We start from the raw sequence: 27124 nt of genomic DNA on the forward strand, positions 1-27124 counted from the left end.
CTTTGTCGGTGGGGGCTTCTGGGGAGTGGTGCTGAACTTTGAAGGAGGTCATCGTCCATGGGCCTGGCTCTGCAGAGCCCCTGCCTGGGGATAAGCCTCTGCCATCGGGCTGGCAGTGGTAGTAAAGGCTCTGGGTGGCACAGATCCCCTGCTGGGCGTGGAGGCTTTGAGGAGAGGGCCATGGGCTGGGGACAGCAGGGGCCTGGGCCCCTCTGTACACATCTGCAAAACCTCAGCAAAACAAGAGCCCATACCTGGGGGGAAGCCAGAGTCCCCAGACTCTGACTGGGTGCACTAGCTGCCACAGTCATTTGGGGGCTCACTCCAGCCTCCTAGTCACCCAGGGAGACAGGGAGGTCTCTGCTGCCCTATCAGGCCAGGGCCCCAGGGAGGCTGTCGGCCCACATGTTCTCAGTGTCCTGGCCGAGTAACTAATGTCAGCCCTTTCACCCCATCTCTTCCAGAATGGCAGCAAAGACAGCTCTCTGGACATGCTGGGCACAGACATCTGGGCAGCCAATACCTTCGATTCCTTCAGGTAACCTCCTCCTCCTTCCCTGTGGTGTGAGGTCCAGCCTGGGATCCCAGCTTCCTTGCAGGGCCAAGTGACTACTGATCGTTCATGAGCAAGAGGTGGAGAGAAGCCAAGTAGGGGATGTAGGAAGGGTGGGTGGAGGGAAGGAGGCTGGAGAGAGAAGGCGCTGGGGTCAGAGGAGACAGTGGGGGCACGGGGAGGGCCTCTGGGATGGGACTGCAAGGGCTGGGCCCTGCTTCCCAGTCTCCTGCCTCGTCTACCTCAGGGTGGCCGGGGCACCATTTTGAGCTGCTTGTCAGGGGCTGGAGCCCAGCGTCTGGCCCTTGCTGTCCCCAGGCTTCCTCAAATGTGGGCAAGAAAACAGGCAGGTGTTGCAGGAGCCGCTGTGCAGTGGGCATCAGGCCCACGCTTGTTCCATAAGCACACACTTTCCCACAGCAGCGTGAGGAAGGTGAGGGGTGGCACCTCCATTCTGAGAGTCCCCGCCTGGCAGATCTGACTGCCAGTTTCAGCCTCCCCTGGTTCCATCAGTAACTGGCTGTCACTCTCTTGCCTCGATTTCCCACTCTCCCTCGCCGTCTAGTGGTGCCACCTGGGACCTGCAGCCTGAAAAGCTGGACTTGACCCAGTTCCACCGGAAAGTCCGACACACGCCCAAGCAGCCCCTGCCACACATCGACCGCGAAGGGTAAGCTGTTCGCTCTCTATCGCCCTCTCTCGGAAGGTAGAGGTACTCTTACACAGGGTGGGTGGGGCAGGGGATGGGAGTGGCCTTTGCCTCCGCAGAGGCTGCTCTGCTGCACAGGGGACTCAGGAGGCTAATGCCCTGGGATGCTCTTCCTCTGCGGCTCAGAGCTACAGGCTCTGAGCTCAGGCTTTTCCCGGAATCCCTCCATTCCCCTCTGCCCAGCTCCCTCTAGCCAAGCCAACCCGCCTGTTCTGATCACCCACAGTGGACCTGCTTGTCAGTAATCCAGGCCAGTGCAGCAGAATCAACTGGGCGGTGGCACAGAGGGCAGACCCACCCCTGAGTCTGATTCTGTAGGTACTGGCTAGGATGTGTGTTTCTAACAAGTTCCCAGGGGATGCTGATGCTAGTCCAGGGACCACACTTGGGGAGCCGCTGGGAAAAGGAGATATGAACCCATTCATGATGGAGGCTGCATAGGAGAAAAAAGACCAAACTATGTGGTGTGGACATACAGACACTAGGAAGCATAAAGTGTGATGCCTGGTGCAGGGTTGAATAAAGTCAGTGCAAACAGGGTTAGAAAGGAAAGCACTTTAGGCAAGGCGCAGTGGCTCATGCCTGTAATCACAGCACTGTTGGGAGGCTGAGGCGAGTGGATCATGAGGTCAGAAGTTCCAGACCAACCTAGCCAAGATGGTGAAACCCTATCTCTACTAAAAATACAAAAATTAGCCAGGCATGATGGCAGGCACCTGTAATCCCAGCTACTCAGGAGGCTGAGGAAGGAGAATTGTTTGAACCCAGGCATCAGAGGTTGCAGTGAGCCCAGATCGCACCACTGCACTCCAGCCTGGGCAGTAGAGTAAGACTCCATCTCAAAAAAAAAAAAAAAAAAAAAAGAAAGAAAGAAAGGAGAGCACTTTATTGGATGAACTATCTGGGAAAGGCTTCAAGAGGGAGACCTCCCTGGGCAGCTCCAGTGTCTCCTGTGTGCCCTGGGAGCACATAGCTGGTTAAGTCAGTGGGGAAACTGAGGCTTGGGGGGATTGAAATGATGCTACTGCCTGATTGACTACAGGTGTCCAATGGGGCCTGCATGTGGAAGGCAAGCTTGCCAAAGGTATCTCACCAGTCCCCAGAGATTAACTAACCTCCTGGCACAAAAGCAATGAATGACTTTGAAGGAGAACTCCCCTTATGTTGAGGAACTTTGTCCCTTCAGAAGCCAGAGTAACCAGCCACACCTGTGTCACCAGCTGTGGGCTTGAATTCCTCGGCCAGGCTCACTCTCTCACCAGGAGCCTCCAGATTTGCTGAGAGTCACCTGGGGTCTCCCATGGGCATCTGGCTGTCTGGCCAAAGCCCATCACTCCCAGGTTCCCAGGGAGTCTGAGTGCAGTGTCTGTGGCCACCTCATGGCCAGACCAGGAACTGAGTACCCCTTAGAGTCCTGCCATAGTGGGCACAGGCTCCAGGAACCAGCCACTGCAGCCTCCCTGGTAACCAGGTACCACTCAGTTGCCAAGGTTCCCTGCAGCCTGCGTTTCCATGGAGGGACAGAAATCAGAGAAGGCTGTTGCCTTGGAAACCATGTTGGCAGCGGTGACTCAGCTGGTCTGTAGCCACCTTCTGCCCTCCAAACCTGCAGGCCTTGGGGAGGTCTGATCCCTGATGGGGGCAGGCCTCCCGGCAGGACCCCCACCCACCCACCCCCAGGGGCGCTGAGGTAGAACAGAAGGCTGCCTTCTGTTGGAGTGTGCTCGGCTGGACCCTGACATGTGCTTGGAGCTCAGCACACATGGTAGAGCCCTGAGGTGTGCTTTACCCACAGGAGACACTGGGAGGTGGTGTCAGCTGTTCTATTGAGCCAAGTCCCCAGTGCCCTCCTCCCCTGTGGCACAGGCAGGTGCAGAACACAGAAGACTACACGCAGTTGGTGCTTTCGCAGGCCAGCCTGTCTGCACTGGGCAGATTGATGAGTTAAAAGATGGTCAGATGTTCCAGGCCTTTCTCCACCTGCTCACCTGTAGCCCAGTCCATCACAGTTGCGGGGACAGATGGGGTGGGAGGCAACTTTTTCTCTTTTCCCTCATGCCTGTTATACCTTGCACCCTGTTCCCCACCCCAGCTCCACCGTGCCCCTTGCCTCCCCCTTGCACCCTGCCCCCGATATGCTCCAGCCACAGCGAACTTGCAGCACATGTGCTCCTGGCTCCAGGCCTTTGCCTGCACTGCATCCGCCTGGGACATCCTCCAAATTCCCTGTGCGTGGCCAGCTCTCCTCTCACTTTCCTCTTCCCCTTCACCCACGACAGTTCTAGATGCTGTTCCCTGGAGTTCCTGCATTGCTGTCTTGCCCCCGACAGGGCACTGGCTGCTGTGGCTGTGGGGGCTGATTATCCCAGCAGACACTGAGAGGGCCAGTTCTGTGCACAGTTCACGCCTGGGTCCCAGCCCCTGTCTGGAGCCCAGCACAGAAGCGTTTGGTGAATGGAGAAATGAGCCATCAGATGGAGCTTGAGTTATCCCCCTGTTCTTCTCTTCCACCCAGGCCTTTGCTGCTGTTTGCAGCCAGTTTCTCCTCTTCTCGGCTCCAGGGCGCCTCTGGCCCTGGGACTTTTACGAAGCTGATCTCATGCTGCCCCCTAATGGTGCTCAGGCGCCCAGCCCTGTTAGAGGAGTTAGGATTTGTTCTAAGAGCCTTCCGCTGTCTGAGGGCAGGGACCAAAACTGATTTGTTTTTGTTCACAGGGCCCAAAACAGAAGTGATGCTTGGTAAATATTTAAACAGTGAACTGGTTACTCTGAAATGTGAGATTCGCATGAACTCTGCGGCTGGAAAATGACCCAGCTTATGGGACATCTCTCAGCTTACCCCAGTCGATACCAGTAGTAATAGTAACTGACCATGCTTACTGTGCAGCAGCCGTGCTCCAGCCCCTGTTCTAAGTGCTTGCCTCATTTATTTAAAACTCGCCACCACCCGGAGAGGGAGGATCTGTTATCATCTTCACTTCAACAGATGAAGCAACTAGGAGACCCAGAAATTAATTTGCCTGAGGCTGGGTTGGCTCCAGAATCTGTGTCCTTAATTAATCCCCTTCCTGCCTCTTTCCCCAATGACAGCAACAATATTAGTGGTAATGAAAGTGGTCATAGTAGTAGTAATATATTTGCTTTATTATTTAATTTTATTACAATTTTGTTACTATTACCTGTATTTACCATTCAACATATTTGTGGTTTTTTTGTTGTTTGGTTTTTTTATTTTATTTATTTATTTATTTTTTTTTTTTTTGAGACAGAGTCTCGCCCTATCGCCCAGGCTGGAGTGCAATGGTGCAATCTTGGCTCCCTGCAACCTCCACCTCCCAGATTCTAACAATTCTTCTGCCTCAGCCTCCCAAGTAGCTAGGCTTACTGGCGCCCACCACCATGCCCAGATAATTTTTGTATTTTTAGTAGAGAGAGGGTTTCACCATGTTGGCCAGGCTGGTCTCAGACTCCCAACCATGTGATCCACCCGCCCCAGCCTCCCAAAGTGCTGGGATTACAGGCATGAGCCACTGCACCTGGCCACGTATATGTTTAAGATACATTTAATGGTAAATACAGATAATAATACATATACAAGTAATATACATACACATATATATAAACATAAGCTAAACATTATAAGCTAGACTATATATGTGTGTATATATAAGCTAGCCTATATAAATGTGTATATATGTGTGCATGTGTGTATATGTGTGTAAGTATGTGTGTGTATGTGTGTGTACATATATACATATACTATTTACTGTGTGATGTCACAGTTCTAAGCATCTAAGTACTCCAGATACATCAGGTAATTAAATCCTCCAGCCACCTTAAGATGTTAGACACTATTATCCCCATTTAACAAATGAGGAAACTCATTTGATGAAATGAGTACTGAGAGGTTAAACAACTTGTACAAGTCCCCAGTTGGTAAGGGATACAGCGGGGTTCAAACCCTGGGAGTCTGGTTTTGGAATCTGCACCCTTAAATATGCCAAAGATTCAGACCACTGGCCAGAGGGGCCAGCCTCTCTGGCCCAAGGGCAAGCCCACTCCCAGAGAACATGAAGACAAAGTATATGGTATCTGAACAGGCTTGCTGGACTGACCCAGAGTCAAGCCAAGAAGGAAAGAAGCCTGGCCGGGCGTGGTGGCTCACACCTGTAATCCTAGCACTTTGGGAGGCCGAGGCAGGAGGATTATGAGGTCAGGAGTTTGAGACCAGCCTGGCCAACATGATGAAACCCTGTCTCTACTAAAGATACAAAAAATTAGCCGGGCATGGTGGTGGACACCTGTAATCCCAGCTACTCAGGAGGCTGAGGTAGGAGAATCACTTGAACCTGGGAGGCAGAGGTTGCAGTGAGCCGAGATCATGCCATTGTACTCTAATCTGGGTGACAGGGTGAGACTCTGTCTCAAAAAAAAAAAAAAAAAAGGGAGGAAGGAAGCCCTATTGGGTTTTCTGCTAGCCCCTGCCCGCCTGTGTGACCTTGAGAAAGTTGCTTGGTGTCTCTGTTCGCTAATCTTCTGTTCAGCATAATAGGGCAGGGTGGATGGGCTTTGACAGGAGTTGTGACAAGCTTTAGGATATTGCTTGATCCTTCCAGGCAAAGAGGATATTGATCCTTCTTTGCCTGGAAGGATCAAGGGGAACTCTGGTTCCTCTCCCACCTCCCTCCAGGTTGGTTGTAGCATTAGGTGAGAAGCCACCCCCACCCGCCCATCTCTAGGGCTGTTTCCTCTAGGTGGGACAGCTAATTCTGTGGGGCTTGAAGGCGGGCAGCACCATATATCTGCTGACTGCTGGCCTCCTCTCCTGCTGGCCAGCTGGGACAGGAGTGATGAATGAGCCATCCTTCCAACCCCTTTCTGTCTTTTCTGGTCCAGGTGTGGCAAAGGGAAGCTGGAAGATGGGGATGGCATCAACCTGAATGACATCGAGAAGGTCCTTCCAGCCTGGCAGGTAGGTGCAGGGGTGGGTTCTCTAACAGCCCACCCCACCCCTGGAGTCCTGATTCTCTTCCTGACCTAACCTAAGCACTCCTGCTGGCTCCTTGTTTTAGCAAGGGGTGTAACCACCTGTATGGTAGTATTAGGTGGGTAGGGCTGGGTACCTGCCATGGTCCAGGGTATCCCATTGTGACAGTATGTCTGACAGCCTACTCGGAAATGCTGCAGGCCCTATGGTAGGTCTGATGTGCCCTAGAGATGAAATGGACCATACTCTGGCAACTTGACAAACTTGGAAGTTTTTATCCCTTGGCCTAAAGTCTCTCTGCAGGTGGAGAGTCCTGTGGTGTGTTCAGGTGGAGCCAGCAGGCCTGGAAGGGAGTCTAATGTGGCTAGGGCTGTCTCTAGGCTTTTGAACAGTTGACTTGCCCTGCTGGCCTCCAGGTGTCTGCTATGCTTGCTCTTTTTGTTATTGATTGGGCCTCTTTCCTAGAATCAGGTCCAGGTTCCAGGACAAAGAGGATTCACTCAGTGAAACCAGGTCTCTAGATGCTTATAGTGCTGGACTTTTGGTGGAAACAGCAGGAGTCTAGCTGCCGTCAGGAATGAGATTGGGCCTGCTGCAGGGGTGTAAAAGCAGTGGACCCTCCACGTGATTGAGCCTGCCGCTGCCAGTGACTGTGATCTACCACCACACTCCACTGTGCCACCCTTCCCTTCTCTCCCGAGACTTCTCTTGCTATTTGACCTATATCCATTCATCTCTTCCTGGTGCCTTTGCCATTTTGTTTCTTCTCTGTTCATGCCTTGGGCCTATCAGTGAGGGAAAATAGAGCATACAGTTAAGACCTCAGCAATTCGATTAAGATGGGCCTTGGTACGGTGGTTTCTCCCACTTGGGAGTCATTGAGTTTCTTGGATGTGTAGGTTTACAGTTTCATCAAATTTGGAAATGTTTCAGCCATTATTCCTTCTACTTTCCCCCAACCCTGGCGTTCCAATTATATGTATTCTATGCTTCTTCATATTTTCTCATGGCTTACCGAAGCTCTGCTTGGTTTTTTAAAGTCTTTCTTTACTCTCTGTGTTTCATTTTAAATAGTTTTTATTGCTATGTCTTCAAGTTCAATAATATTTTATTGCAGTATCAAATTTACTGTTAATCCCATTCAGTATAGTTTTCATTTCAGATATTGTAGTTTTTATCTCTAGAAGGTCATTGTGGGCTTTATATGTATAGATATATACCTTCCATTCCTCATGCTTTCTCTTCTCTTCTGAAGTATATGGAACCTATTGCCAATAGCTGTTTTAAGTCCTTCTCTAGTAATTCTGTCATCCAAATAATCTCTGAGTCTATTTCGATTTATTGATTTTTCTCTTGGTTATGGGCCATACATTTCTTCACATGCCTGGTAATTTGATGTTAAATGTCAGATGTTAGAATCTTTACATTATTGGGTGCTAATTTTTTTTGTATCCCTTTAAATATTTTGGGTTTTGTTCCAGATCACAGGTAAGTTACATAAAAGCAGTTAGATCCTTTCAAAACTTGCTTTTAAGCTTGGTTAGAGTGGGAAGACTTCAGTGTAGGGCAAATCTTGCTCCACTGCTGAATCAATACCCTTCTGAGATTGCCACCCAATGCTCTGTGTATTAGGAGGTGTTTCCACTCAGGTGGATAAACACTAGCTATTTGCCCTATGTGATCTCAGTGGATTATTCTATGTATTCCTTGCCTCAGAAATTTCCTTGCACATGGACAAATTATATTTGCCCAAAGACTTGAGAGGCTAAGATTTCTGGATTTCTCTCTGTATGTGGCTCTCTCCTCTCTGGTACTCTGCCTTGCAAATCAAATTGTCTTGGACTCCAGGAATTTTGAACCCTTTCATCTTAGCTTGTTGAGACCACCAGGCTCGGCACTGCCCTCCCTGTGTTGCAAACTGGAAACTCTCCAGGCAATGAACTGGAGCACACATAGAGATCACCTCATTACAAAGAGAAATATGATGACTTTATTGTGGAGAAACGTGGCAGGCCCCAACGTGACCATGTGATCAAGATAACATCATTAGTGATGAGATGGGTGGACACCATATGCCCCTGATGTGCCACACAGAAAACGCAACATCATTTCTTGGGTTTTCCTTCCAAGAAAGCACAGCCCGAGTCTGGTTATTTAGAAATCAATGTAAGGACCACTCTCTATAACTGCTTGGACACAAGAGACAGGGAAAGACTGAGGAAGTCTTCCAGACTGCAGGAGACTGAAGAGGCAAATGACTAATTACAAAATGTGTTCCTTGCTGAAATCCTGGACCAGAAGGAAATCCTGACCTTGTTGGGACAGTTGGAGAATGTGATTGGATCTGTGGGTGGGGTGGTGGTTTTGCTTCGATGTCAGTTTCCTGACTTGGAGGCAGTGTGATGGTCATGTGGGCGAGTATGCTTGACTTTGAGAAATACACACTATGATGTTTGAGGGATATGGGCCTTGTGTCTGCAACATCTCCTCAAATGGTTTAGAAAGAGATTGATGATAATGGTATGTAGACACAGAGGGAGAGAGACAGCAAACGTGGGGAGGTGTTAACAGTTGGGGAATCTGAGCGAGGAGGACGTGGATGTTCTTTGTACATTTCTTGCACTTTCCTATAAATTTGACAGGAGAAAGAATCAATCGATAGGACCGAGGCTGTGATGTATAAGTCACAGGCAGAGTATCAGGTCATGAAACACCCTGTGGGGTGGATCTATATTAAATTATCACTGCTAATGTAAAGCCAGCCTTGACACAAGAGATAAAAGGGTCAAGTACTCAGAAATGACCACCATCACTCCGTTTCTAAATGTCAAGAGCATTCATCATTGATAGAAGTCCATTTGAGACACCCTGATCTAGGTGAGAAAACAGACGCCCCCCCCGCACTAGGTGGGGTGTTGACTGCTTGGTCCCCCCTTTGAGCCAGAAGCTTGGGAGTCATGGCTGGAAAAGTAGCAGATCTGACACCTTGTGTTGTTTGGGAACTGTTTCTTTGCTCCTCTAGGGTACAAAATGGAAGACCTTTGGTTCCTGCTCAGAAGAGAAGGGCAAGCTGGGCTACTGGCTGGGTGGGAGATTGGGGGTCAAGAGCTTGGTGTCTGGACCCAGGCGTGGACCCTATGGAATCCCAGCCCTGCCACTGACTAACCCGGAAGTCTTGGGCTAGTTACATACTCTCACTTTACCTCAGTTTCCTCCTCTGTGAGATGAGAGAAATGACCATGTCTACTTTATAGAGTGTCTGGGAAGATCAAGCACATTCATTCACTTGAGGTACTGAGGATGATGCCCAGCACGCAGTAGGTGCTATGCTGGTCTCTGCTGTAATTATTCCCAGCACTCAACACTGCCAGTCAAGCCCCACCTTCTGAGGGTGGACCAGGCTATGGTGGCCACCTCTGCTAACAAGAGGGAGGAGGGGGGGATTTCCTGCCCCAACCCCCAGGTGAGTGGTTTCTTGGTGAAGAGGGCATTTCTGCTGGGCAGCAGCTTGGATGATGAACCTTGGTTCGTGGGTTACCCAGACCCTGGTTGATTCTTTCTTTGTGCGGCCTGCCAGGCAGTGGAGACAGATTGGACTAAAGGTCAGAAGAATCCACTTCTGGACATCTGCCAGAGCCATGCGTGTGACCTCTCCTCTGTGGGCCTCAGTTTACTCATCAGCAAAATGACACAGTTGTATTAGATCACAGATTTGCAAACTGTGAAACCCTCAGGGCTCTCCTGGGATGCCCCTGGGTGCTGCTGGGGGGAGTTGGGAGGCGGAAGCAGCAAGCTACAGGGGCCCCCAGACCACTTGGGCCCACCCAGACCACTTGGCCGGTGTCTCTAAATCAGGATTCTAGCAGGGTTTCACGTGGAGAAATAATTCCACTGCTAAACAAATATTGAGTATCATCAGACCAAGGCCCCTCTAAGGTTTCGCATTCTAGGGTTTTCTTTTCTTTTTTTTCAAGGAACAGTAAATCAGTGACCATTCCAGGCTCTCCAGGGCCCTCATGTGGTACTAAGCTCTTAGGGCTGCTAGTAGTGGAGGCCTTCACCCACCGTCTCCACTGTCAGTCTGGAGCAGAAGGGCTTTGATAACCATGCACACACACACTCATTACACACCATCTATCACACATGTGTACACACACATGTACACGAACCACACACATCAAACACATTCCATACCGCATACACGTACACTTACACAGTATACATACCACACACCACACATGTACGTGCACACGCAAGTACATATCACACATCCGCCCACATCCTACACACACATACTTAAATATACCACACGAACGCACGTGCACACACACACATCATGTTTCCATTACACATACTTTGGATGTGCTTTGTCCTCAGTGAACTATCAGCAGATGAGTCTGAGGCCACAGTGCTGGAGCTCAGCTGCACCTCGGAGCTGCTGAAGTCCTGAAATCTACATGGTCTGCTCACTGTATTCCTCGTTTACCATTGTGTGACAAATTGCTCAAAACTTAGCAGCTCAAAACAACAAACAGATATGACCTAGCTACAAACTTTCTGGGAGCAGCTTAGCTGGTGGTTCTGGCTCAAGGTCTCTCATGAGCTTACAGTCAAGCTGAGGGCCAGGGATGCCGCCATCAGAAGGCGCACCTCGGCTGGAAGACCCCCTCCTGTGGCTGAGGGTGGGAGGCCTTAGTTCCTTCGAGGCTGGGGGGGTAGGAGGCCTGGGTTCCTCCTTGGCTTCCCTGCCACCAGAACTTCTGCATAAGCTGCTGAGTGCCCTCAGAATATGGCAGCTGGCTTTCCCCAAAGCAAGTGCTGATGGGGAGAGAGAGAGATTCCCTCACGGAAGTCATACTCTTCTATAGCCTGATCTCAGAAGCAACAGAGCTTCATGCTGCCATTTGCTGTATGTCATTTGCACAGACCAAACCTGGTACAATACGGGAAGGGCCTACACTGAGGTGTGGATCCCCAAAAGCAGGAATCGTGGGGCTCCCGGAGGCTGGGGACCACACTCACACACTCATTGAATCACACTCAGGAATCTGCATTTCTTTCTTTCTTTCTGTTTTTTTTTTTTTTTGAGACAGAGTCTCTCTTTGGCATCCAGGCTGGAGTGCAGTGGCACAATCTTGGATCACTTCAACCTCTGCCTCCCAGGTACAAGCGACTCTCCTGCCTCAGCCAACCAAGTAGCTGGACCACAGGTGCCCATCACCATGCCTGGCTAATTTTTGTATTTTTAGTAGAGACAGGGATTCACCATCTTGGCCAGGCTGGTCTCAAACTCCTGACCTCAAGTGATCTGCCTACCTCGGCCTCCCAAAGCGCTGGGATTACAGGTGTCAGCCACTGTGTCCCACTAGAATCTTCATTTTTAAAGCATTTTAGGAAATTCCGAGTATCAGCAAGAGTTGAAAACCTTAAGTCCTGGCTGATAACGCTCCTGGCTTGACCGCTCCTTGGGGTATCTGCAGTTCACATGGGTACCCTTAGGACAAGGTGGACAGGCTTCTTGATCCACAAACACAGACCTCTGGTGTTTGAGGAATGCGCTGTCCCGTGAGAGCATAATGGGATGATTTTTCTGAGTTTTTCTAGCATTCTTCAAAACCCCTCATAGACAGGGCTGGCTGGCTCACTCGCCTGGCCTTGATTCCTGCGGGTCAGCTGGCCTAGCTATTAGGATATGGGGTGGAGACAAATCTTAATCGTATGGGCGTGTCCAATACAATGTGGGATATTAGGACTCCTGGCCTGAACCACTGAATGGCAGTCACTGGAGAAGTGGGGGGTGCATAATGACCACCAAAAACATCCTCCTACTTCCAGATTCCCCTAGGAGATATTGTGCATCTAGCTGAAGACCCCCAAATGGGAGGGAAAGCCCACCTCTAGCCTGGGGACCTCCAGCCTCCTATGGGAGTCTTGAGCCTGTACAGAGATAGGTGGGCTTCCTAGAGACTTTCTTAGACAAAAATCAGGGTTGGCCTCCCCTCCCCACCTGAAGGCAAGAAGGAAAGAGGGTGACAAAGGGAGGTTGGCCTGAAGCCCTCTGCCCACCTGCCCTCCATTTCTGCATCCCAGAAGATGGGCGTAAAGATCCTACCAGCTGTGAACCCAGCATCTTCTCAACCCACAGAGGCCCAGGCCCCCATCTCCGGCCTCTTCTGTCCCTGTTCAGACTCCTTAGTAAGCAGGAGGCTTTATGATGTTCCCAGCACCCTCACCTGACCTCTGTCCTAGGCTCCCCTGCCATTCTGTGGCCCTGCCACTCCCTCCCCCGATCTGTTCTTCCATTTCTCCTTGCTTTCTCATGGGCAGGGGATTCCCTCTGCCTAGAATCTCACTCTCCTGTTCTCTGCCTGTTCTTGTCCTGGCTCAGGACACCTCCCATCATGCCCATTCAGATGCACAGGACAGAGTCCAGCATCCATCCACCATTTCCCCAGAGCCCCTGCCCCCATCCGTTTCCATGGCTCCCACCACACCGCACCTGCTTATGTAACTGCCAGGCTCCATTCCTAGATTCCAGGGTGCCTGAGGGCTGGGCCATTTCCTTCATCCTCATAGCCCCTGCACCAGGGGCTCTAGACTGAATGCTGCTGAAGAACCTGCCTTCTAGGTGCGCTGTTGTGTTGTCTGGAGCGTAAAAGAAAGGAAGAAAGGTAGGATTTGTGTCTGTCCTGACTTTCAGTCTGTCCCCCTGGCTACGAGTTTCTCCCACCACTTCCCAGCAGAACCTCAATATGAACCTGGTTATGCTCTTCGTGGTGTGGTTTCTGGGGCGCATTTTTTTTTTCAAAGAAAACAGGATTTTTCCATCACCTCCTGTATTAGACACTATAGGCCATGACATGATACCAAACAAACCCCCCCACATCTCAGCAGCATCACACACAGAATTTTATTTCTAACTTCCTGACATTCTGCTGAGGGCCCAGCTGGTCTCCAGAACAGCTCCTTGGGGACTCCAAGGTCCAGGTGGATTGCGTTCTGTGGCCCTGCCATCTCAATCCATGGTTCCCAGGTGGCCCTGGCAGGGGCAAAGAGAGTGTGGCCCAGCATGGCTTTGAATATGGCCCAAAACAAACTGAACTTTCTTAAAATATTATGAGATATTTTACAATTATTTTTAAGCTCATCAGCTATCGTTAGCGTATTTTATGTGTGGCCCAAGACAATTCTTCTTTTGGTGTGGCCCAGGGAAGCCAAAAGATTGGACACCCCTGCTCTGTGTCTTAAATGGTTTGGGCCAGAAAGATCGGCTCCACTTAGAGCCCATTGGACAGAACTAGTCACATGCCTCCCCTCCCCTCCCTCGCCAACTGCAGGGCGTGACTATCCTGCAGGCGAGCGGGAAGAAGGGGAGCTCACAGTTGTTCTGTGAGATCCAGGTGCGCCAAATCTTCCTCTTTTCTTGCTCACAACTCATCTTCATGGACAAGTGCTCTGCCCCAGCCTTTTAGAGAGAGAATTGATTGCATAAGATACAGCTCCCCAGGAGAAGCACAGCCTAACAGGAACTGAGACGTGCGCAGATTACATACCGTATTCAAAGCTGTGAACTCCGACAAAGTGCTGGTGCCTTGCCCAGGTCACAGTCCCTGCAGGGCGAAGTCTGGTCCTCTCCCAGCACACCCCACCTTCCTCCCCTGTGCTGCTGCAGCTCCTGCAGTCTGGGGCGTGAATAGTGGCTGACGACAAAGCAGAGGGCCCCAGTGGACCCCACACTGAATGCCTGGTGAAGATCTCCTGGGAGCCCCAGCTTATCTCTCAGTGGGTCACACATGGAGCACATGCCGCAGTGAGTGGTCTTAAGAGGTGATGCCTCCAGTGTGGGTCAGATGCTGACACCTAGGTGTCTGGCCAAGCTCCTCTCCAGCCAAAGCCAAGGCCCCTATCCCTGATGGCCCCATCTGGCTATGTTTCCACAGGGGGCAATGAATCCAGGGGTGAGTCTCACTGCATTGCTGACCTCAGGGACCTTCATCTCTAGCGCTGCTGGACTCAGGCCCTTGGAGATCACCCAAGGATGTAGGGCAACAGGGTAGACAGTAGGTGTCTGTGTCCAGGACTCACACCATACCTCTGGGAACCCTGCTGCCAGGAATGCTTCTGCACTCTGAAAAGGCATTTAGCGAGCCAGTTAAGTAAAGAGTCTATTGCTGGTGTGAACGGTCCCCAAGGTCTTCCTTCCCACACTGGTGGCTGGGGGAGAGGAGCAGGTACCCTGGGCTAGGAGCTAACCAGTAGCCAGGTTTTACGGCATCCACACGGCGGCAGCGTCAGGAGAGTTGAGACCGGCATTGCTCTCCAGGAACTCTGAAGAGGGGGAGGGGCGACAGCCGCAGGCTCTGAGTGCGGGGCCATGGATTCAGGGTTCAGTCATGGTTCTGAGTATTGAAGCCATAGGCCAAGGCAGACGCTGAGAAACACTTGGGCTCACACTGTGGTTCCAGGGAAACCCCAAATGCCATCCACGAGGCTGGTGCACTGGTGGCATTTTTGGCGATCTCTATCACAGGAGTGGAGGGGTTGGCCAGGCTGCCACGCTGGCAGTGATGTGGGCAGTCCAGCCCCATCATTAACAGTCCTGCTCTGAATGTGGCCCCAGGGTCAGGGCCTGCTGGAGCCGAGGCCAGGACAGGTGGCTGCATGGCGGTGTCCTCCCACTAGAGGGCACCAGCGCACCGCTCTGCAGGCTCCAGTCAGGCGCTTGCTGTGGGAAGTCCCCGGATCCCAGCGCCAGTAGCCAAAGGCGTCTTCACCCGCCATGCCTCCTGCTCAGCGCCGCACATGCACATTGTCCTGAAAATGACCCCACTCAGTGCCCAGGCCCTTCCTTCCCGCAGCAAGGGAGAGGATGGGAAGGTGCAACATGGGGGCGGAGGTTGCAGTGAGCCGAGATTGTGCCGCTGCACTCCAGCCTGGGCGACAGAGCAAGACTCTATCTCAAAAAAGAAAAAAGCAGCCACACTAAGGTGTAGGGTCTGTTTGACCACGTGTCCTAAAATATGTCCTGTTTGGCCACATGTCCCCGCGAGGCCAAGGCATGGACATTCCTCTAGAGGACCCGCCCCTCCCCTCGGGCCCCTGGGAACAGGCTGCTTCCAGGAGGGTGCGGCACCGGCTGGGAGGGCTGCCTTCCCATGGAGTTGGTGGGGGATGCGGGTCACATTCTCCACACCAGGGCTTCAGGGGGACACCCACAGCGGTGGGGCTGGGGGAGTTACGAAGTGTGGAAGGATGGGGGCTGGCTGGTGGGAGATGGAGCTGCGTAATCTGTAATCCATAGTCTAAGCCGAGTTAACTTACTAATTCTGAGTTAACTTTCTAAGTTTGAGTTAACCTGACCAAATTCCACGTGAAGGCAAATTGCATATCCTTCACCTCATCTCTGGTCTGAGCCGCCCCCCCACACCACTCCCCGGGACCCCTTTACCCTGAGGTGTGACTTGAGGAGGAGTTTCTCCATGTGTGTGAACTCCGCACGACGTAAGAAAGACGGTCTGACAGGCACGTCCTCCCTGCCCCCAGGTGAGCATTAGGTTTCCTCAGGTTCCCAGGCACGGGGCCCTCCGCCTCCTGCGGAAATGCCACCTCCCTGTCCCACACACTGCCCTGTGCTTTTAAGCCTTAGACACACCCCCTTGAAGGAAATTGTTTGTGGAATGATCCGGTGTCCTGCCCAGGGCTTTCTGTCAGGTCGCATTTTGGTCATTATCCTTGAATTCTCCCAGACAAACGTTCTATCTGCTGTGTTTGGTCTGACAATAGGGGTTGCGTAGCCCAACCGACTTCTCTTTTTGCCTGTTAGGAAATTTCAAAACCAAATTCTGTGTCTGTTGCTGTTAGTCATTAGATGGCTCCGACCCAGCAGGGCCAGCTCCCCTGCCCCCATGTTGCTGGCCTTGTCCAGAAGTGCGACTCGGGAGCCCATTGCTGTGAAGGGGGTTAGCTTCCACGCTGAACAGTGGATGCCACTAGGTCAAGTGGGACTTCTGGCCTTAGGAATGTGCCCAAAGAACTCCTCATTGAGGCTCCCCAGAAGACCCCGGGGACGGGAAGTGGCTTTCTGGCCTCATGAGCCTGCGTCCAAGTCCAGCCTTCACACGGGAGACGGCTGAAGGGAGAGAGACAGCCTCGTTCCTCTGCTTAGTCCCAGACAAGGACAGAGAGATCCCCCCCCGCAAACTCTCTAAAGAATCTGAGGGACAAATGAGCTTTCAAAATGAAAATCACGGCTCCATAAAATGACACCCAAGTGTCCCCTACTCCCAGAGTGAAAATGGTGGCCGATGAGGAATGGCCTGGCTTCCCAGCAGGTGGCGCTGTTGCTGTTCGGTAACGGGGATCCTGGGCCGGGACCCGGGCTGGGGCTGCCCCACAGTGGGGCTGAAGCTGTGGTAGCTGGGTTCCCAGCCCTCCAGATGGGAAGGAGTCACTTTATTGTTCCCCAGGGCTGTGTCAGCTGTTGCCAAGTCTCCTGGAAGCTTCCAGGACATGCTAACTCAAAGGCATGAGGATTACTAAAGTGCCCCAAGATGCCCAGGAACAGAAAACCTGAAAGCTGTGCCCTGCCTTGCCGTCCCAGGCCCTGTGCACCCTGCAAGCATGGCTTCATGTCACCCTGTGGTCTTGTAGAGGTGAGGCCTGGCCTTATGCACTCAGGCCACCAGTACGGATCAGGCGTCTCTCATAGGCATCGTCTGTAAGACAGTGTCTTTAAGACAGGACACATCCCAGGTGCTGTTTTATTGCCATGATGGACTGCGTTTCAGTGCAGGGGCTGGCACCTGTCCTCTAGACAGGGATGTGGCATTCTCCTCATGTCCCCTTAGTGAGAATTCAGCAAGGAGCATAATTCACCAGCAGTGACACTAGCAAGCATTCGCAGAGTGCTTTCCGCGTTCCAAGAACTAAGAGGGTCCTTGCTTTTTCTAGTCTTACCCTCACGTTGTCCCATGGAGCACGTGCTGTTACAGACCTCACTTTACAGACCCATGTCTTTGGTCAGATGTAACCTTCTCAGTAAGGCCTTGTGACGCTCCCTCTGCCCCTTGTCACTGGATTCTTCTCCCCAGAGCCTATAGCAGGCATGCTTTATTTTTTGTGTGTCTGCATTCTCCCAGTAGAGTGTACGTCCCCCTGGGGCACACCCAGGGGCCCATTAGATACGGGTTGAGTGACTTGCCTCTGCCCCAGAGGGACCCCACCAGATCCTAGTCCAGAACTTGTGCCTCCACCTCAGAGGTGGCCATGATGGGCACTGTCTGAGCCGCAGCAGCATATCCCGTCTCTGAAGTCTCACACGTGCCCCGGGAGATGTTTATTTTATTATTATTTCACGGATTGGAGAACTGAGATCAAATACCTTGCCTCACATCACACAGTTGGGAGTGCGGGGATTGGAATCCCGACAGCCTGACTCCTCTGGTACCTCTTTCTAAGGAGGGAGGATGAGGAGGAGGAGATGCTGGAAAAACATTTTCTGATTCCAGGAGACGGTAGTCACGTACAGCAAGTTAGAGGTGAATGTCATTTCCTTAATAAGCAAGAACAAGAAAGTGGATATCTCTGTTTTTCTCTCTACAGCTGAAGGCAATAAAAATGGAAAGATAAAAAGAGAAAAGCCTCTACTGACAGCTTTGACAGAGAAAGAAATACGACTTTTTCTTTTTTAATCAGACAGGTTTGTAGTGCCCCCCGCCCCCTGTCCCTGCTGATCCAAGATACTATAAAGTCATCAAGGAGGGGGACTTATGAAGGGGAGCCCCTTTCCCTCCCAGTCACCTTCCCACCCCCAAGTGCTTCCTCCCTCAGGACAAAAATAGGCACCCATACAATAAACGGGGCCAGAAGTCCTCCAGTCCTCGTTTCCTGTCTCCAGGTAGCAGGTCCACTGGGAAGGGACAGCGTGCTCTGTGAGGTGAACCTATATGTATTTTTGGTTATTTGTGCATCTTTTTTTTTAAAGAAATGATTATTCTAGAGGTGAAGGCTTTTCTTGGTGACAACTGGGAAAGTTCCTTGGAAAGAGGCCCCTATCTATATCTAGATGGGGTTCCCACCCAGGCCTCCCACATGGGTCTCCCCTGGCTCACTCCATGTGGGGCAGGAGGCAGGGAGCTGGGACTGCAGGCAGCCTATACTTTCAAGGCCGGGGTGGGCAGACTTCAAAAGATCTAGGCAAGTCCGCCCACCCTATAGTACCACCACCATGATCCAGGCCATGGCTAGGATTTGAAGGATTGGCAAACTGATCCACAGACCAAGTCCATGTTTTTGCCAATAAAGTTTTATTAGAATGCAGCCACACCCATTCATTGGCCCCCTGTCTGTGGCTGCATTTGTGCTGCAGTTGCTTGCCGTGTGGACCCTATTGCTGGCAAAGCCTAAAATATTTCCTATCTGGCTTTTTACAGAAAAAGTTTGCCAAACACTGATCTAGAATATAAACAGAAAAAAAAAAAAAAAAACCCTGAGAGGTAAAACAGGTGGCAGAAATCCTAAAGCTTATTCCTCTAGTCACCCAGGAGCCCTTCTGCTTTGCACACAGAGCATGGTGTAATTCACCCGAAATGATTCTCTTCCAGCTTCCATTTCTTCCTCTGTAAAGCTGGGCGTCATATACCTGATCAACTAACACTGTAGAGCTGTGCTCAGAGCCAAAATATAAGAAATCAGGTCATATAATGACAGCGATTGGTGACCTTGAAAAGTACTCTACAGATGTGGCATGGCCTCATGAAGGGGTATCACATCTGGAAGCAGGCAGAGAACTGGCAGGCCTGGCAGATAAGAACTGTGCTTGAAGATGGCCCAACAGCTTCCTTCTTGGGTTTCTTAGGGGTGGGAGATGGAGGGCAGGGACTCTGTTGGCTTTCCCCAGCTCCTCCTGAGACTGAGACCTCAAGAGTGACTGTCTTCCTGCCGTTGACCTTAGACAGAAAAGACTGTTGCGGGAGTCTTCTGCTCACCCCATTTCTCTTTCCTCATATATCCTCCCCTTTTCTTGCTCAAATCTTCCCCCTCTTTTATGGCCCTGTTCCAGTTTTGCCTCCTGCATGAAATTGTTCTGGATAAATCAGACCACATCAGCCCACAGAGGTTTCTGGGTTTTGGAGGAGTCTTCATTCTAGGCCAGTTGTGAGAGTTTCCCCTTTTTTATGCCTTTCCATGCATTTGTGCCTCCCGGAGGAGGTAGACGTGGACCTGGGCCTTGGGGGATGGCCTAGAGCGGAGTGGGACCTATAGGGAGAAAGAGAAGTATGGTCAGGAGAAAAGTAGGCTGTCGAGAGTGTGGAAGGCGTCCTCAGGAGGGGAGTCTGTAAGTAGGGAAAGCAGTTGGGTGTGGCCCTGGAGGCCTTGGGATCTGAGCAAACAGGGACTCAACCAAATGCTCTTGAGCAAGGAAATGCAGGGTGGAAGGAGGATTCAGAAGCCCAGGGATAGGGCCTGACTGATCCTGTGCACTCCTCCTAGAGACTAAGAGGGAGTTTCCAGGATCTCTCTCCAGGGGCCAGGGAAGAAGTTTTGTTATTTGTTAGGGACAAAGGCTACAGCCCTTTAAAAGTAGGACTTGTCCCCAGTGGAGAGGTTATCTGTTCATGCCCTACTTTGGGCCAGACCATACCCAGAATCCCTTGCTGAGCACCAGAGGGCTTAATCATTCAGGGAGTATGGCCTTGAGGCCAGCATGGGACAGGGAGCCAGGACAGTAGGCTCAAGGAAGGCCAGATTGAGGACAGCCTCCTTCAAGGTCTCAGCTGGGCCAAGGCCATCACACAGACAAAGAGCTGCTGGCCCAGCCCTGCTGAGGAATGAGCTCAGGGTGGAGAAGAAGCCAGCAGGGGTGCCCAGCAGACAGTGAGCAGGCCCAGGGCTGGCCTGAGTGGCCCTGTGGACGGATGCTCAGAGGCAGGCCCACCCTGCACATATCCACCCGCTGTGATGAAAGGGGTCACACAGTCTGCAGTCCTGCCGTCCCTGTCCTTCAGCAGTTTCCAGGGGCTGGTTTAATCCTCCTGCTCCCTGAGCCAGTTTGACGATGCCCTTGGTGACTTGGGCCAGGCCTGGTTGATGGAGATTGCTCGCTGGTCCTGCATCTTCCTTCCTCTATCCTTTGTGGAAGGAGCCGCCGGGGCTGGGGGGAAGAGGAAGGTGTCGCAAGGGTGTGAAGCATCCATTATTCCTTTATTAGCCAATGTGCCATTTCTGCTCTCATTCTCCTTCCTGGCAGCGGTGAATTTGGGGGCGGAGAGGCCCGGTTATTTTTGTTTACCCCAGCTTCTGTCACTGGGAGCAGTGGTGGCGGAGGGGGCAGGGACGGACGGGGCTACGTGCTCTCCAGCAGGCATTTGTGAATGGGTCTCGGCTCTCAGGCTGGCCCGCCGGCAGGCGCCCGCCTTCCCCCAGGACGCACTGACTCTCACTGACTAGATGGCATTTTTCCAGCATTGCAGCGGCCAGGCGGGAGGAAGCTTTCTTCTGGCCCAAGAACAATACCAGGGTCAGCCCAGGGACCTCCCTCCTACACCCTCTTCCTTCCATTGTGAGCTGCTGCACAATCCAAGGCCCCTCTGCTCTGCACAACCAGGGGGGCTTCGGGGGGTCAGGCCCAGGAGAGATTCACACTGTATGTGACAGTCAGTCGCTTGCCTCTACTTCCCAGGCTGGACCAGGGATCTGGAGGCAGCCGATGGCCAAACAGACCAAGGGTGTGAGTGGCCGTTGGGTCCCTGTGCTTTGCAAGGGGCTGTATACAAAGTAGGGCCCCCGTTGGATGCTACCACTCTTTCCCACCTTTCCGTGTTGACTCATAGCCTGCCAGGGCTGGGAAAGACCCAGAGCTTCCACGCACAACCCCATTACACAGACAAGGACACTGAGAGATCTAGAAAAGCAAAAGTTTGACCAGCCTTCTCATTGCCCTGCTTAAAAATCCTTCACTGAGGCTCAGGGCCGATGGAAAAGCCTGGACTTGCCTCTGTCCCGGGTCCTGCTGGCTGCAGCCTTCTCTCCTGTGACTCCGACTCTGTCTATGCTCTAGCCTTGGTGACTGATTTCCAGACCCCTGATCCAGCAGCACCGGTTGCCCTCAATGTCCCCCAGTGTCCTTCCCGCTTCCTCCACCTGCCTGCCTGCCCCACACCTGTTTGTTGTTTTTTGTTTTGTTTTGAGATGGTGCTTCACTCCTGTCACCCAGCCTGAAGTGCAATGTCACAATCTTGGCTCACTGTAACCTCCACCTCCCAGGCTCAAGCAATTCTCCTGCCTCAGCCTCCCCAGTAGCTGGGATTACAGGCATGTGCCACCACGCCTGGCTAATTTTTGTGTTTTTAATAGAGATGGCATTTCACCATGTTGTCCAGGCTGGTCTTGAACTCCTGACCTCAGGTGATCCTCCCACCTCAGCCTCCCAAAGTGCTGGGATTACAGGCCTGAATTACTGTGCCCAGCCACACACCTATTCTACAAAGGCTCTGCTTAGAGGCCACCTCCTCTGTGAAGCCCTTCCTGATAATGGACTTTTCCCATGCCCTGCAGTTCATTGACTCCCTGGCTCCTCCAGCACTTAATATATTCCTAGAGCATGGCTGCCCCTCCACATCACTGATATACATGCGTGCCTGTCCCACACATGCATGCCTCCCTGAAACACACATGATCCCGGGAGCTGAAAGCGTATCTTACCTCTGCAGCTCTTTGCACAGGTTCTCAAAGTGCAGCCCCTGATCAGCAGCAGTAGCATCACCTGGGAACCTGCTAGAAATGCAAAGTCTTGGGTTCCTTCTTCACCCAAGTGAACCAGAAACCCTGGGAGAGGGGCCCAGTGGTCTGCATTTGAACAAGCCTCTGTGATACCAATACGTGCAACAGTTTGAGAAGCACTGCCTTAGGACATGCTTGCAGGCCACTGGCTTTTCACTACTTCTGGATAGATTAGGGAGTCGCTGATGTCACCTTCTCCTGTCCCCTTCTATGTGCTGCTGAGATTTTTGGTTGGTTGCTTTTTACTATTATTTTGCTCAAATGAAGGACAAAGAATTGTTCCCTGTTTGACAGCCCAGGACATGGATTTGCAAAGGGTTGGGTGATTCAAGGATGGCAGGGTCCCCCAGGCTCCATCCAGCGCCTACTCCTGTCACTAGTCATGCCTCAGAGAACCCCTGGGTCCCGACAGCCCTGAGCAAGCCGGTGAGGATGAGGGTTCCTGGGAGGCTCGTACCCTTTGCTCATTCCATCTGCAAGATGGAAACCTCAACAGAGTCCTCAGTGATGTTGCGTATTTCCACGTGGTCAAAGCCACCACCCGGGTGGAGATGTGGGGGCAAACCACCCACATGGGTGAAGCCCTGGGCTCACATTCCAGATCTTCCCTTCCCGCCACATGACTTTGTGTGTGTGGCAGATGAACCATCACAGTGTGCTGGGCAGAGGCTGACAGTGAGAGGAGTCTGCTCCCTGAGCGCAGAGCCTCTGCAGCGGCGGCTGACAGTGAGAGGAGTCTGCTCCCTGAGCGCAGAGCCTCTGCAGCGGCGGCTGACAGTGAGAGGAGTCTGCTCCCTGAGCGCAGAGCCTCTGCAGCGGCGGCTGACAGTGAGAGGAGTCTGCTCCCTGAGCGCAGAGCCTCTGCAGCGGCGGCTGACAGTGAGAGGAGTCTGCTCCCTGAGCGCAGAGCCTCTGCAGCGGCGGCTGACAGTGAGAGGAGTCTGCTCCCTGAGCGCAGAGCCTCTGCAGCGGCGGCTGACACCGATTACACTGGGTGGCGGGAGGAAGCCTCCCCGGCATGAAGCAACAACATAAACTCTGCTTTACAAAGGGAAGAATCCAAAGTTGATATTACATCGACCATAAGTAAGAACAACAAGCAATAGCTGGCCTAGCTAAACACACCCTGGAAAGGCTACATATTGTGGTCGTGTCCAGAAAACAATTCTGAACTCCAGGAAACCCACAGGAAATGGTGGCCTGTCCCTTGAGCCTCCCAGCTTGAAGTGAGACCACTGCCCCTCTGAGCCTCAGTGGTCTCACTTTGAGCAGGGGGCCCAAGGGACAGACCACCATTTCCTGCCCCCAAGCTTCACCCTCCTTCTGTGAAATAGGAGTGCTGGGCTGGGTGCTGTGGCTCACACTTGTAATTCCAGCACTTTGGGAGGCTGAGGTGGGTGATCATAAGGTCAGGAGTTTGAGACCAGCCTGACCAACATGGTGAAGCCCCATCTCTACTAAAAACACAAAAATTAGCCGGGTATGGTGGCATATGCCTATAATCCCAGCTACTTAGGAGGCTGAGGCAGGAGAATTGCTTGAACCTGGGAGGTAGAGGTTGCAGTCAGCTGAGATCATGCCACTGCACTCCAGCCTGGGCAACACGGTGAGACTCTGTCTCAAATAAATAAATGAATGAATGAATGAATGAAAGAAATAAGAGTGCTGGCCTTGCCCTCCTTCTGGATCCAAGCCTCCACCCTCCTTGCCCACTTTTGGGGTGCTCCCAGAGGAACGAGCTCTGATTATTAAAGCATTAGATGCAGTCTTGTGTTCTCCAAAGACCCTCTTTGTTCCTTTTGGCAGCCTATCCCCGAAGAGTTCAGGAGGAAGTTCTGCCCCTAGAGGTCCAGGCCCTGCTCTCTCCAGAGTGAAAACCTCGAGGAGTGTTTTCATTACTCCTGGGCATTTGGGTCACTTTTCGCTGTGGGTTTGCTGGAGTGTGTCTCTTTTGGCTCCCAGAGGTCTGTCAGCCTGAGCGGGATCCAGGGAGGGAAAATGGTGGCTCCTCCTCTAATGAGACCAGCACGGCACCACTGCAGCCACCAGCCCTGAAAATTTGGGTCCAGGCTCCCAGATTCTCACGGGGACCCAGTTACTCCATGAGGCCTAGGGCTGTTGGCCATGAATTCTGTGTGGAGTGGCCACCATGGTCTGGGAGATGCTAAAGCGTCAGGTGGGACGGACACTGCCGTGGCCTCATTGCTCTGGTGACTGTTGGAGCAAATGACCTCAGTAGCCACTTGTACCTCACGCGTTTGTGGCTCTGATTAGATCATCCATCTCCAAGTTGGTATAATGTGGGCCACAGGTGCAGGTGGGATTTAGAAAAGGGAAAGGAAAAGGTGGGGAGGTGGGCCCCAGACATTTGAAACATCTACCCATTGTTTCAAAATAGTACCTGTCTGTAGTTTACAAAAACTGAATGATGCTGAAAGGCTTATGACAGAAAATCGCAGCTTTCCAGCCCCTTCATCGTCAGTCGACCAGTTCCACTCCTCAAAGCAACTATGTCCTCCACTTTTTCACTAAATGTTTCTGGTGGTACCACCATATTTCAAATACAGATATCTAATGCCTAATGTTTCTAATATCTAGTATAATATTCTTTTACTGTTCTTTTTGAGTATATTAATGTTAGTGATTTCCTGTGGATTTTCTTTTTAAGACAGAGATGAATTTTGTTCTCCTGTACCCCTATCCTCTCAATATAGTTATGCCGAGTTTTACTTAAATGTTTAATCAGATGATTACTTCATTAATGAATCCTACTTTTCTTTTATTTATTTTGAAAAAATTCAGACTCATAGAAAAGTTGCAAAAATAAAACAAAGAATTCCCGTATAACCTTCCCTAAGATTCTCCACGTTAACACTTAACCGTTCCTGCTTTATCATTCTCCTTATGTAACTTTTTTTCTTAATGGCTTGAAGAGTCAGTTCAAAAGTAAGAGTAAGACACAGTATCACTTTAACCCTAGATGCTTCAGTATATTTTTCTAAAAGCAGGGACATTCCTTTCCATAAATACAATTTAATTATCAAATCAGGAAATTAACATTGATAGAATACTATTGTATAATCAACAGACATTTGAATTTTGTTAATTGTCCCACTATTCTTCCTGATAGCTAAATAAGAGTTTTTGGTTTTGTTTTGGTTTTTTTGTTTGGTTTAGAACCTATACAAGATCAGATTTTGCTTTTAGTTGCCACGTCTCTTTGTTTCCTCAATCTTTCTTTGTCTTTTATGAACTTGACATTTTGAATAGTACAGGCAGGCCAGTTATTGTGTAGAATGTCCGTCAATTTGATTTTGTTTGATGTTTCTTCATGATTGAGTTTGTGCACTTTTTTTTTTTTGAGATGGAGTTTTGCTCTTATTGCCCAGGCTGGAGTGCAATGGTGCGATCTCGGCCCATTGCTACCTCTGCCTCCCTGATTCAAGTGATTCTCATGCCTCAGACTCCCAAGTAGCTGAGATTACAGGCGTTTGTCACTACGCCTGGCTAAATTTGTATTTTTAACAGAGACGAGGTTTTGCCACGTTGGCCAGACTGGTCTTGAACTCCTGACCTCAGGTGATACTCCCACTTCAGCTTCCCAAAGTGCTGGGATTACAGGCATGAGCCATCGCACCCTGCTGAGTTTGTATACTTTCTAAGGGAATACCACAGCAAAGGTGCTGTGTCCCTCTTAGTGAAACTTATAAAGAGGCACAGGGGTTTTATGATGTTGACATTGATGAACTGGTAAGTTAGTAGCTTCTAAACCTCACCACTGTAAAGTTACTATTTTTCTTTTTTTAATTTTTTTGAGACACAATCATGCTCTGTTGCCCAGGCTGAAGTGCAGTGGTGTGATCTTGGCTCACTGCAACCTCCTCCTCCTGGGTTCAAGTGATTCTCCTGCTTCATCCTCCCAGGTAGCTGGAATTACAGGCACCCACCACCATGCCTGGCTAATTTTTGTATTTTTAATAGAGATGGAGTTTCATTATGTTGGCCAGGCTGGTCTCGAACTCCTGACCTCAGGTTATCCGCCCACCTCAACCTCCCAAAATGCTGGGATTACAGGTGTGAGCCACCGTGCAGGACCCCAAGTTACTATTTTTCTCTTTGTAATTAATAAGTATCTTGCAAGGAGATAGTTGAGACTAAGTAAATGTACCATTTCTGCTAATACTTGAACTCACAAATTTTAGCATTCCTTGATGATTCATGCCCGAAATATCATCATGCTGATCCGTAAATAGTGGTTTTTTAAAATTCCATCTACATTTATCAGTTGGCTTTCTGCTAGAAAGATCTTTCCTTCTCTATTTATTTTTCTTTTATCTGTTTATTTATATATGTGTTGGCTCGTAGATTTTTATTTTATTCTAAGAGTTATAATCCATTGCTATAATTTATTTTGATGCTCCAATTGTCCCAGTGGCAGCCCCTGCAAACTGGCTTCCGTGTATTTCTAAAATGTCCCCATTATTCTTTGAGTACTTCTTGACTTTCTGACATGAGACGTTGTTCTGCCCTTATCTGGTATTTTCTCTGCCCCAGCCCTGGACTCTAGTGTTATCTAAGAAACCCTAGTACCTTTCAATGAATGGTTCTTAGAAACCATGATCGGGACTTGGGTGTGCTCATTGCTGCTCAATTCTCATGTTTTTGACTCTCTCCTCTCCCATTTCCTGAGTGCCCAGGTCCTCAGATCAGAGCTTCTCTTGCTCTGCTTCTCCAGAAATAAACCTTGAGTCTTTTGCCTGGGAGTGGGGACTGACAGGTAGTTTCCTGGCTATGTGGAGTGGGAAAGGGACTTAGGGAGAAATCCATGCATTTCTCATCAGTATTCCTCTGCATATAACTTAGGTTGCACCTGTCCCCAGGCAGCCACATTGCCCACTCCTCCTACATTTACTTTCTGTCTTCGCAAAGTTTGTTGAAATCTCTTTTCTTGATCTCTGTGCTTTGTATTCATAAGAGAGCGGGAGTTGAACTGAATGCATATGGTCAATCCTGTCGAGTCAGAAGTCTAATTTGGTTGGATTTAAATAGTTAGGGAAACAGGAAGAAGGTTGGAAGACTGAGCTGTGTGTGCTTG

The 27124-nt window shown here is 50.8% G+C and overlaps 1 protein-coding gene across 33 annotated transcripts in view; it reads left to right on the forward strand.

The window, feature by feature from the left end:
- CTIF (cap binding complex dependent translation initiation factor) overlaps positions 1–27124 on the forward strand; it is a 322513-nt gene that overhangs the window by 116664 nt on the left and 178725 nt on the right. For all 33 annotated transcript variants that reach the window (XM_078348099.1, XM_078348094.1, XM_078348100.1 and 30 more), the window contains 3 exons: positions 465–538; positions 1119–1223; positions 6159–6234. In XM_078348099.1, the coding sequence (XP_078204225.1) occupies positions 465–538; positions 1119–1223; positions 6159–6234 (255 nt within the window). The remainder of the gene's footprint in view (positions 1–464; positions 539–1118; positions 1224–6158; positions 6235–27124) is intronic.

This window comes from Callithrix jacchus, chromosome 13 (genome assembly GCF_049354715.1).
Source record: "Callithrix jacchus isolate 240 chromosome 13, calJac240_pri, whole genome shotgun sequence".
Taxonomy (NCBI): domain Eukaryota; kingdom Metazoa; phylum Chordata; class Mammalia; order Primates; family Cebidae; genus Callithrix; species Callithrix jacchus.